Source organism: Vicia villosa, linkage group LG7 (genome assembly GCF_029867415.1).
Source record: "Vicia villosa cultivar HV-30 ecotype Madison, WI linkage group LG7, Vvil1.0, whole genome shotgun sequence".
Taxonomy (NCBI): domain Eukaryota; kingdom Viridiplantae; phylum Streptophyta; class Magnoliopsida; order Fabales; family Fabaceae; genus Vicia; species Vicia villosa.
The window spans coordinates 98,597,673-98,609,981 of record NC_081186.1 but is presented as its reverse complement, the minus strand read 5'-3'; the positions used below and the strand labels follow the sequence as shown (position 1 = coordinate 98,609,981).

At 33.2% G+C, this 12,309-nt stretch overlaps 2 protein-coding genes across 6 annotated transcripts; both read left to right on the top strand.

Annotated features, from left to right (window-relative positions):
• The first annotated feature begins 4,027 nt into the window (after positions 1 to 4,027).
• On the top strand, positions 4,028 to 7,089 carry LOC131616083 (transcription termination factor MTEF18, mitochondrial). Of its 5 annotated transcripts, none has more exons than XM_058887316.1 (3): positions 4,028 to 5,903; positions 6,020 to 6,078; positions 6,808 to 7,089. In XM_058887316.1, exon 1 carries the CDS (start codon positions 4,066 to 4,068, stop codon positions 5,746 to 5,748), a length of 1,683 nt encoding a protein of 560 aa, XP_058743299.1. In that variant the 5' UTR covers positions 4,028 to 4,065; the 3' UTR covers positions 5,749 to 5,903; positions 6,020 to 6,078; positions 6,808 to 7,089. The 5 variants fall into 5 exon arrangements, with proteins under 5 accessions (XP_058743299.1, XP_058743297.1, XP_058743298.1 ...); XM_058887314.1 differs by having other exon boundaries at positions 6,020 to 6,147; XM_058887315.1 differs by having other exon boundaries at positions 5,999 to 6,078.
• Positions 7,090 to 7,710: 621 nt separating this feature from the next.
• On the top strand, positions 7,711 to 9,603 carry LOC131616084 (oxygen-evolving enhancer protein 3-2, chloroplastic-like). Its single transcript, XM_058887317.1, has 3 exons — positions 7,711 to 8,100; positions 8,828 to 9,123; positions 9,374 to 9,603. The coding sequence occupies exons 1-3, from the start codon at positions 7,791 to 7,793 to the stop codon at positions 9,470 to 9,472; spliced, it is 705 nt and encodes a 234-aa protein (XP_058743300.1). The 5' UTR covers positions 7,711 to 7,790; the 3' UTR covers positions 9,473 to 9,603.
• Positions 9,604 to 12,309: the final 2,706 nt, after the last annotated feature.

The following is a 12,309-nucleotide window of genomic DNA, read 5'->3' as shown; positions in this document are numbered from 1 at the left end:
CTTTTCCATCCAATGAAAACATTCCATTGAAGCGATTGTCCGTAATTAGTAGGTCTCTGGTGAAAGTACTTTGTTCCTTAACATTATGTCTGGCAAGATTGGTTTTAGCCTATTTTCAATTGTTTTAGTAACTATTTTCATGGTCACATTGCACAAGATGATATGTATGAACTCTTTTAGTGTTTTTGGGTATTTTCCTTTTGGAATTAAGCTGATAAATATTATGTTGATGTCCTCTGGGCTTTTCCCATTGTTTAGAATTTCCAAATCCAGCTTCTCCACACCCTTTCCAACAACATGTTAGTATTTTTTTGATAAAAAGATCCAGAATACCATCTGAACTTGGTAAGTTGATAAATATTATGTTGATGTCCTCTGGCCTTTTTCCATTGTTTAGAATTTCCAAATCCAGCTGCTCCACATCCTTTCCAACGACATGTTAGTATTTTTTGATAAAAAGAGCCAGAATACCATCTGAACTTGGTACCTTCAGGGGATGCACTTGTTTGACGGCCTCATTGACTTCATATTTATCAAATTTCCGTGCAAATTAGCTGAGATTTCCTCTATTTAGTCAATCTTTCACCACTTCTCAAATTGAATCTGCCCCCATGATTCTTCTTGAAGCGATAATCTTGCCCAAATAAGAGATAAAAACTCTTACGATGTCGTCATTTTTTCTCCACCACACCCCATATTCATCTTTGATCTTGTTAATTAAGTTGACTTTCCCTCTTTGGTTAGCTTTCCTATGAAAGAACTTCGTATTTTTATTCTTATACTTCATCTAGCCCGTTTTGCTTCATTGCATCCACATAGTTTTCTCAATTCTTAACAATTCGTTAAGTTGCTTGTTTAGCATTTTCATTTTTGATAAATCATCCTCCAACGAGGCCTATAAGATCATAACGTTGATTGTGGCTTCGACTCTTTTGATTTCCTTTTGGATGTTTCCGATTTGATATTTCTCAAAAATTGTTTCCAAAGACCTTGAACCTTGGATTTTCTCCGTGATTGCTTCCTTTGAGTTTATTTAGGACCTGCAAATAGCTTCCTCGCACCTTTCATCCCCTGTCCATCCATCTTTAAATCGAAAAGTGTGATTGTGGCTCCTTTTATCTTGTTGGTTTTTAGCATCTAGCTCAATGGATATTATAACATGGTATGATCCTCGTTTAGGAAGATATTTGACTTCAACTGGTGAGAGTTTGTTGACGAAAGTCTCATTCCCCCACAATTTATCTATCATGCACTATATATTTCATGCCTATTCTCTACCATTTAACCATATCAAAGGATGGCCTTCATTACCCATATAAATAATCCCATACTTTTCAAGCATTTTCCTGCCCTTAGATAGTTTACCCTAATTTCTCTCGATCCCACCTATCTTGTGTGTTGTGGACACCATATCATTGAAGTCTCTAAAACAACACTGCATGCTATCATGAGAGAAACCTTTTTGAACTAATGCAAAATTGTATATGAAAATATGAGTATACCAGAATGCAGTTTGAACAAATGCAACAAAATCAACTGAGTTACTAGAATGTAAAAAAATCAATTGAGTATACTAGAAACATAAATTAACAAGAAGCACAATTTCATTCAATTGGAAACATTACAAAATTAATTTGGAACAGAAACATAAATTCTTCCAAAACTACACACAAGTAATACTAAATCAGGTTGTACATAAAAACGTTATAACTACAAAACATAAATTCTTCTAAAATTTCTTCCACTTTATTGCGCTCTTGAGAGCCACCTCAAATTTTTCTAACTCTTGCTTTTGTGCATCAATTGTATCTCTTTGTCTTTCAATTCTCCTTTAATAGTGAATCAATTTATGCCCTTGATTTTCATTTTCTTTTATTAAAATTTTAACCTCATTTTTTGCTTCATGATAAACATGTCATACTCATCTTCCAATTTGTCATAAAACCAATCAAAATAGTCGCTCCCAGTTTGAGTAGTCTCTTGCGTAAATCCAGGAAAACTTCACCCTCTCACCAAAATGAAATTGGTGAAGAAGTATATATATCTTACCTTATAATGTGAAAATTCCCATAATTTCTTCCTAAAATTATTAATTGTTGCAACCCCTTCTAAGCACAACGGAGTTACCACACCATCAATTATGTCTCCATTGTTTATTCGATGAAGAGTAAACCCTTGATTCAAATTTTTTAGTGTCGTCTCCCCATTACTATACACTTTATAGGAGGGAGACAAATTTGTGTAACACATTCTTGTTCTCTATTTTCAAAATGGTGATGCCCTAGCAAAAGGAAACAATGAAAAACAATGCAGGAAGAAAAAGAAGACGAATCCCTAAATTTACAAAGAAACCCTGGCAACGATGAATCCCTTATTTCATGAAGAATGGTAGGATTATAACATATGATATGACTTGGATGCCACATAATAACGATTAGGACACAACACTAAAATATTTAACATCGTTTTAGAAGAATGAATGGAAAGGACAAATTTGAAACAATTAGTAAAATTAAAGGATTCTAATAATTTTTTTTAAAGTTAATAAACTAATATAAACCCTAATTAAAAGTTACGAAACAAAAATTAATATTAAACCTTTTAAATTTAACTTGCGTGTGGATCCACCCTCAACCCATTTTAACGAAACAAGCTAATTAATAGAATCAGATTGAAAACTCCAACTCGACACATTTAAAATAATGAGTTAAATGAAGTCGGCATGACTTGTCCTACTTATTTTGCCACCTAAAAGAATAAAACATGTATTATATGACTAATTTTAAAAAGGTAAACAAAATGAAAATTAAGATATTTAAAATAATTAAAATATACTTCAACTATTAAATTTTTTTTTTTGTCTAAGATGAATGAATGCAGTGCACCGGCATAGAACAAATAAACACAAAATGAGAGTCATGCTGTTAAATCTGAGTATACTAGAATGGAGTTTGAAGAAATGCAACAAAATCAACTGAGTTACTAGAATGTAAAAAAAAATCAATAGAGTATACTAGAAACATAAATTAACATGAAACATAATTTCATTAGTTCTATTTCATTCAATTGGAAACATTACAAAATTAATTTGGAATAGAAACATAAATTCTTCCAAAACTACACACAAATAATACTAAATTAGATTTATACATAAAAACGTTATAACTACAAAACATAAATTCTTCCAAAATTTCTTCCACTTTATTCCGCTCTTGAGAGCCACCTCAAGTTTTTCTAACTCTTGCTTTTGCGCGTCAATTGTATCTCTTTGTCTTTCAATTCTCCTTGAATAGTGAACCAATTTATGCCCTTGATTTTTATTTTCTTTTATTAAAATTTTTAACTTCTTTTTTTGCTTCATGATAAATATGTCATACTCATCTTCCAATTTATCATAAAATCAATCAAAATAGTCACACTCAATTTGAGTAGTCTCTTGCATAAATTTAGGAAACATCGCCCTTTACACCAAAATGAAATTGGTGAAGAAGTATATATATCTTACCTTATAAAGTGAACATTCCCATAATTTCTTCTCAAAATTATTAATTGTTGTAGCTCCTTGTTAGCACAATGGAGTTACCACACCAACAATTAGGTCTCCATTGTTTATTCGATGAAGAGTAAACCCTTGATTCAAAATTTTTAGTGTCGTCTCCCCATTACTATACACTTTATAGGAGGGAGACAAATTTGTGTAACACATTCTTGTTCTCTATTTTCAAAATGGTGATGCCCTAGCAAAAGGAAACAATGAAAAACAATGCAGGGAGAAAAAGAAGACGAATCCCTAAATTTACAAAGAAACTGACAATGATGAATCCCTTATTTCACGATGAATGGTGGGATTATAACATATGATATGACTTAGATGTCACATAATGACGACTAGGACACAACACTAAAATATTTAACATCGTTTTAGGAAAATGAATAATTTTGAAAAGAGAAACAAAATGAAAATTAAGATATTTAAAATAATTAAAAATATATTTAAGTATTCATTTTTTTTTTTGTCTAAGACTAATGAAGGGACTGAAGCGAAACCTCTGCAGTGAACACAGAATGAGAGTTATGCTGTTAACCCTTTCACGCCATTTCTGTACCACCAGCAAAAACATCACAACAACCTTAAAATCCTCAAACCTGAAAACCCCTTGTCGGTACAAGAAAGCTACTCTGTCACAAGCTCAACAGTCACTCACTGATTACCTCCACGCCACAAGGTCCATCCCTTACGCTTTCGCTGATCAAATTTCCAAAAACTCCATTCATTCCCTCTCCAATCTCATTTCAAAGTTGGGTTCTTTTTCATCTTCTAATTTCCCCAAGAAGCTTGACAAGTTCTTAAGGTACAACCCAATTAATGAATTTGAGTTTTTCTTTGAAAGCATTGGAATTCAGTATGCTCAAATTTCTCATTTGTTGCCTCATGATAAGTTCTTCTTTTCTGAAGATGGGTCGCTTCTTGATTCTGCTTGTGTGCTTTGTGAATTTGGGTTTCCTTGGGATAGGCTTGGGGTGCTTTATGTGGAGAGTGGTTTTTTGTTTAGGATGAGTGGTTCTGAGATAAAGGGTAGGCTTTGTTGGTTTCAAAGATATGGTTTTTGTAATGTGCAAATTGTGGGGATATGTTTGACTTTTCCTTTTGTTTTTGGTGTGGAGGAAGGGAGATTGGTTGATGAGATTGATGGGTTGCTTTGTGAGTTGAAGTTGGTGTTTTTGGATTTTGATTTGGGTGGTTCTGTTGAAGGGAATGTCGATGTTTGGCATGAGATTTGTAGGAAAGTAAAAGTGTTTTATGATTTGAGTGATGGTAAGGGGAAGATAGGTGAACTCGTCGGAAGGAATAAACATGTCATTCTTGAATATAGAGAAGAGGATTTGATTGAAAAAGTTGAGTATTTTTGTAGATTCGGTGTTGAGAAAGAGGAAGTAGGTCAATTGATTCTACAAGGTTCGGAGTTGTTGAATCTTGATTTTGAAAAGCCGGTGATTAACGTGTTGAAGTTGTTGAAACATGTTGGAATGAGCTCTAAAGGTCTTGGTGATGTAAGGAAGAATTACGCTCATGCGTTGGGAACAATAAAAATCGAGAATCTTCCTAACGTCATGAGGGCTATGGGTTTACTAGAATGGTTTTTTGATAGAATCAAGGATGGGAATCATATGCTTTTGGTGAATTTTATCGAAAGCTATCCCAATGAAGAACATGATAAAGTATATCAAAGTGGTTTGAAGACAATTCATAATGCAAGAACACCGACTCACAATATGAGTAAATTAAATTTCATGCATGCTAATGGATTTGGTGAAAATGCTATGACCATGAATATCTTAACTCACATGCATGGAACAAGTGAGGAGTTACAAAAGAGATTTGATTGTCTTCTACATTTAGGGATTGAATTCTCGAAGCTGTGTAAGATAATCACAAAGCAACCAAAGGTTCTAAGCCAAAATCCCGAAACACTAGAGAAAAAGATTAATTTCTTACGCCAAGAGATGGGAAAGTCGTTAGAGATTTTGGACACTTTTCCAGCATTTATAAGTTTTGACTTAGAGAACCGAATTAAGCCGAGGTTCAGATTCCATATGTGGGTTTTGGAAAAGGGATTGTCTTCCAAAAACTATTCCATTGCAAGCATGATTGCAACTAGTGACAAGAATTTTGTTGGCCGTGCTTTTAAAATTCACCCGGCCGCTCCAAAACATTGGTTTGAGCAATTCTATCCTAAAAAATTTTGAGCTATCAAGATGATCGATCATATTACTTTTGTTGTGTATGAATTCCACCATTTTCCCAATTCAATTTGTACAGATCTCATACTCTTAATTACTTCCCAGCATTTGGGGTTGAACACTAACCTATTTGATATTCTTGAAACACTAATCTATTAGAGGTATTTTTGCTTTGCGATGAAAGTGAGACATTTAAGTAAAAATGTTTATCTTGTTTTACTTCTTTTAGCCATATTTTCTTTCACTTTGTCAACAGTTTTACTCGAAAGATCTGCAGAATCAAGGTACTCACTGGCAACCGCAATGCTTCTACAACCCCTCAAGTTGAATCGTTAGGTAGAAGATGATCCTCTTTGTTTTTTATTCATTTCTATTGCAGCTTCATGTGCAGTGCAATATTGTGAGGTACATGTGCATTTCTAAGCTGCTTCTTTTTTTAGGGTGTGCTTATGTTTTTGTATATGGATGTAAATTGTTTCGGAAAATTCATATCTACTGAAATTTGAACGTTGAAATAAAATTTGAATGCAGTTTTAGAATTGAGACTTGTCTGTAGCTCTTAATGGAGTGCATGCTCTTAATTTTATGGGGTTTAGGAAGAAAAAGTGAATGCGTTAAATATTTGGGAAACATTAATCTCGCATTTGTAGCATTTGACTGCACAGATGCGTCTAATATCCCAAGTGAACCCTGTAATTAGACTCGACCTTGAAGTCAATTTTTTCCGACATAGACCAAGTGAATTACTTTTCAGCTGAGTGTGCGCGGCTTATGAAACACTAAAGTGGTCTTGCAAAGTTGCATACATGCTTAGAATGTTTATTGAACTCTCAATGGATTGATAATTAGAATTGTTGAAAAAAAACTGAAAACTGAATCGAACTGTTAAACCAAACTGCAGTATAAAGACATGGTTTAGTTTATGAATAATTTTTTCTCTAAGCAGTTTGGTTTGTTTAGTTTATGAATAATTTTTTCTCTAAGCAGTTTGGTTTAGCAGTTCAGTCCTAGTTTGTTATCCTGAAGCATAGACATCCTTTAACTGTTTCTGTTTGTACTTTGTAGGGAAATATTCTGAATGTCTTCATTCAAGTGCCTCACTATCATATGGAGTATGAAAGAGATGCTTGTATCTGCCCAGATGCATTTCAGATTTTCTTCATTCCTTTTCTATATATACATATAAGTCACCGAGAATTGCTTCCAATCCTTGTTCACAATAAAAAAAAAGTGTTTTATTAGGCAGCAAAGCCATTATTTTGTATATTAATCACAGTGATGTAATATAGCAGCCAACCTTACCATTCATATTGATTAATCACAATTGCTCTATTTTATTATCATTCATATTATCAATTTCATCTACAGCTAGTAAATCAAACCATTAACTTATGCCAAAATGTTTGTTTGATCACTATTCTTTTAGTCATTTTTTTCTTCTGTTTTTTTATCGGCAGACGAAGTGGTTAGATAGAAACTCATACACCCAATTGTGAAGTTCTAGTTTGAGGCTCGAACTCGAGTAATAATATTCAACCGAACAATTGTGGTAGGATTTGCAGACACTGAGTTGAGTTTTACTCGCTTAATAGTGATATTGCTTCACTAATAACTAACAGCAAATAGTATTATTAATTATTAATAATAATAATACAAGTAGTAATAATATATGTTTGTGATGATGAATAAAATATCTAGGAAACATAGTAAGTTATCTTGAAATCTGTCTTATTTTTCTCTATTGGTTAACTGATTGGATAACAAGTCAATTCATTCACCTTTTGAAAAATGAATAAATAAAAAATAATTGAATAATCTATTTGTCCACGTGTCATACTGATAAAAATCCACGGTGGAAACAGAATCAAGCAACGTAATATTATGATTGGTTGAGACAACATTCAAGTTATCCAACATGGTAGATAAGGTAATGACTCACAATCACACACACCACAATCATCATATCCATAAACCCTTCTTTATTATTCTTACCAATATCATCCTCATCATTATCATAACATTCAAGTTCAAGAAAGAAAGAAACTATTATGGCTCAAGCTATGGCATCATCAATGGCTGGTTGTTTACGTGGCTGTTCATCTCAAACTGTGTTAGAAGGAAGCCTTCAGTTGAGTGGACCAAACAGGTTGAGTTTGTTGCATGGAACCACCAACAACAGTAACAAGGCTACAACACGTTCGTTGATGACTGTTAGAGCTCAACAACAGGAAAGTAGTAGAAGGGCTGTGATTGGTCTTGTTGCTACTGGTTTGGTTTCTTCTTCTTTTGTTCAAGCTGTTTTTGCTGAGGCTATTCCTATTAAAGTTGGTGGCCCTCCCGCACCTTCTGGTGGCCTTCGTAAGTATTCTTTTCACCCTCTTCAATTTTATCACAGAATAATTATTGTAGGATTTCATGTTTTACCATCAAATAACTTGTAGAATGATGATTTGTGTATGAGGTGCAAACACCTCTAGAATGTTGCGTGTAGCGGTATCCGACACTTGTATAACATATTTAAGATAAGTGTCCGACACTCCTTAAATTGGTGTCCGACACTCGTAAGATAAGTGTCAAACAATTTGAATATCTGGAGCACTAAAATTGACACGTTGACACTGATAAAAATTTGAGGAAATGGATTATTTTAACTTAATCACATATGTCGATGTCGTGTTATTGTCGGACACAGACCCTTGTGAGACATTAGACACGCCTTCCGTCAGAAGTGTCGGTGCTTGTAAGAAATTAGACATGCCTTCCATCAAAAGTGTCGGTGCCAGATAGATTTGAATAAGTGTTTCGATTTTTTTTTCTTCAACACACTTAATAGTTTATGCGGTAAACACATATCAGACATAAAGATATGTTGAAACAATATTAATCAATGAGCAGTTAACAACATGAAATTTGATTACAACAATTTAGCTTTTTTGATAGTGGATAGATGAATAAATTGCGTCGGTAGTATCATAGTGTCTGTGTCCATGTTGTGTCGAGTGTCTTTGTACTATTTTGTGTCAGGTGTCCGCGTCTGAATTCTGTTTTTCATATGAATGAACTGATTTATGATGAAATTTGGCAGCTGGAACACTGAACTCTGATGAAGCAAGAGACCTTAAGCTACCATTGAAAGAAAGGTTCTTTCTTCAACCATTGCCACCCACTGAAGCAGCAGCAAGAACCAAGGAATCAGCAAAGGAAATTGTTGCTGCTAAGAAGTTCATTGACCAGAAGGCTTGGCCATTTCTTCAGAATGATCTCCGTCTCAGGGCTGGCTATCTTCGATATGACCTTAAAACTATCATCTCTTCAAAGCCTAAGGACCAGAAACAATCCCTCAAAGAACTCAGTGATAAGCTCTTCAAGGATATCGACAATGTAAGTTCACAATATTCCATAATCAAAGCTTTAAATCGTAGCCGTTCTAATGGTCACATCATCAGCAATCCACGAATTCACGTAGTCAGTACATTGATGGCCGTTTGATTAAGTTTGTACAATCTAACGACCACAGATGTACTGACTACGTGAATATGTGAGATTGCCTACTACAGCCAATGTTGTCTCAATTGCGGTTGCGGAAAGATTGGAGTGGACTAATTGATTTTTTATTATTTTTTGTTGACAGTTGGATCATGCAGCAAAAATAAAGAGCCCTGCAGAAGCTGAGAAGTACTATGCTATAGCTGTATCTACTCTCAATGATGTTCTTAGCAAAATTGCTTAATGTGAATGATTTCTTGCTTTCTTGTGTAAACTTTGTCTATGGTTTTTTTAAGACATTTTATGTTTAATAACTACTATTTGAAGAAAATCAAATGAGAAAAATTGCTATAAGCAAGCAGGAAATTAGTATCATTTGTTCATGCATTTCTTAATTGAGGTTGTTCTCTTAGAGCTAAATATTTAACCATTTACTCAGTCAATAAAAGGTTTCAACAAACTTGCACATATGAGATATTTTTGAAATTTTGCCTAATATTAAAAAGGTTAGATTGTTCTTTATAAAATCATGAAAATACTATGAAGTAAATTATATAGAGAAAGATGAAAATACGAGTAAGATTTATAGAGCATAAAATTTGTAAATTATAAATAAGTCGTTGGCAATATTAAAATCATTTATCAATCAATAGAAGTTGTAGATGCTAAAGAATGTAGAAGGTGGAAAAGAAATGTAGATTGAAAGTACGAATTGTAACTAACTCTTCTCTTTGAATTTGAATGTTTATTTATGTATGTTTAGGTAGAACTTGAATCCAATACATTCATCAAATTAGTATAATATATATTTTAACTTAAAATATCAATCTTTAATTTAAACCGTTCGATTTTTTTCTAGTATCTTGAATGTGCGAATGTGTGATTTTCTTATAATAGGAAGACTCGACCCACTTATGCACATTCAATCTTTTCAGTGGCGGAGCCAGGAATTTAATGTAGCCTATGCAAAAAATTTTAGGGGTGTTCATTGGTTCGGGTAAATCCGAACCAAACCGGAATCCAAACCAATCCATAGTGTTTGGGTTGGACATTTTTTTAGTTCGGGCAAGAACCGAATCGAACCGAACCAATGAAATCCAATGGCAATTGGTTCGGGTATCGGATTTTTAATTTTTACCCGCAAGCCCAACCCAAACCAATCATGATTAATAATCATAAAAATTACTATCAAACATTCAACATCAAGAAGAAAAAAATGAAATATCGTATATGGACAAGTTATCATATTTTAATTTGTTATTAGAAAATTGTTAGTGTATTGTGGTAAATAAGTATAGAGTTATGAAACACATTCATCATCATACTAACTCAAGTGATTAATTATAGATTCAAAAGCTTTTAGGTTAAATATTTTTCTTGTAAGATATTTTTGAATCTATTAGAGAAAAACTGCTAGTCTAATATTTACGATTAAATACTATTAATACTATATTTTTTTATATTATCATAAAAAAATAATTTTCAAATAAGTTATTTTTTTCAAATATTTTTTGTATTTTTTATCTACCCGATCAATCCAACCCAAACCAACCCGTTGTTTCTTGGTTTGGTTTGGCTTGGGCTTTATCGCAAAAAAATTCAAATCCAATCCAAACCAATCCATATAATTTTAATCGGTTCGGGTATCGGATTCTCTCAAAACCGAACCAAACCGGCCCGCGAACACCCCTAAAAAATTTAACTGCATGTTTCATGTGACAATATATAAATAGTCATAAAGTGCGCTAAATAAAATTGAGAGGTAAATGCCTTCTCCGAGACTTCTTTGCGGTGAATGTTCGAATAATCTCAACATCTTTAAGTGACTTGAATATCTCCCGCTCGGTGTAACATATCATCAAGTCATTGAATCACACATTGTTGATCTTGTTGCGCAAATTAGACTTGATAATCTTCATTGCTGAAAAAGCTCTTTCAACAGATGTTGTCGTCACCGACAATTTAGGGCTGGCAATGAACCAAACTAACTCGAAAATAGTTCGAAACTCGATTCGGAAATTAAATCGTTGAACTAGGTTCATGAACCAAATGAGCTGAGTATGAGCTAAAAACTAAGTTCGTTAACTAAATGAGCTGAACTTGAACTATATATAGTTCGACTCGTTAGGCTCATGAGTCAACTCGATTATATATGAGATAGATTATATTGTCTTTAAGAGTAGGTTTAAAGATTTGCTCTAAATCTTAGTATCATATTTTATTTTAATCTAACAGTTATAATTGATAATTTATATTCTCAAGTGAGAAAACTATTTCTACAAATAATTATACAAATAAAATTAACATCGTATAAATTCCAATCTTATAACTTTTAATTGATTTTTATATTTTTTATTTAAAAATATTAATTTAAAATGTCATATATATATATATATATATATATATATATATATATATATATATATATATATAAAATAGACTTTAAAAAATTATTTTTAAGTCCGTGAAATAAGCGAGTTGAACCTAACAAGAGTAATCTAACGAGTTGAACCTCTAACACGTCGAGTTTGAGCTGAAAAAAAGTTCGTGATAAACTCGAACTCGAACTCTAACTCGGTCAATTTTTAACGAGTCGAGTTTGAGCTGAAAAAAAAGTTCGTCTTAAACTCGAACTCGAACTCGAACTCGGCCAATTCTTAACGAGTCAAACTGAGCTGAGGCGAGTTCGACTCGACTCGACTCATTTCCAGCAATATCAAAGTCAACTCAATGAGCTTGTGCTATGAGATATCTAATACAACCTAAAGAACAAGTCAAACAGATCTTATACAATTCTTCTGATTCCCTAGTTGCTTTAGCAAAGATACTTGTCACACTTTGTCTTTGATTATTATAATCGTCATAATGTTTCATACATGAGTTGTGCTTACTATCATGACTACTAATATGATCTTTAAATCCTTTAGATGCATGCTTCCAATCTTTAAATCCGTCTTTGTTGAAGACTTCATAACCAAAGTGTTCGGTCCTCCCGGGCGGCTTAAAAAGAAAGCAATGGAAACAATAAGCTGCATCCTTCTATTCACCGTATTCAATCCATGTATAATTCTTATACCATGC

Bases quoted from the DNA above. Each gene is read 5' to 3' on its own strand.
- LOC131616084 (XM_058887317.1), top strand. From the start codon at position 7,791: ATGGCTCAAGCTATGGCATCATCAATGGCTGGTTGTTTACGTGGCTGT. The intron at 8,101-8,827 runs GTAAGTATTCTT...GAAATTTGGCAG, and splicing joins CGCACCTTCTGGTGGCCTTC to CTGGAACACTGAACTCTGAT. The intron at 9,124-9,373 runs GTAAGTTCACAA...TTTTGTTGACAG, and splicing joins TCTTCAAGGATATCGACAAT to TTGGATCATGCAGCAAAAAT.
- LOC131616083 (XM_058887316.1), top strand. From the start codon at position 4,066: ATGAGAGTTATGCTGTTAACCCTTTCACGCCATTTCTGTACCACCAGC.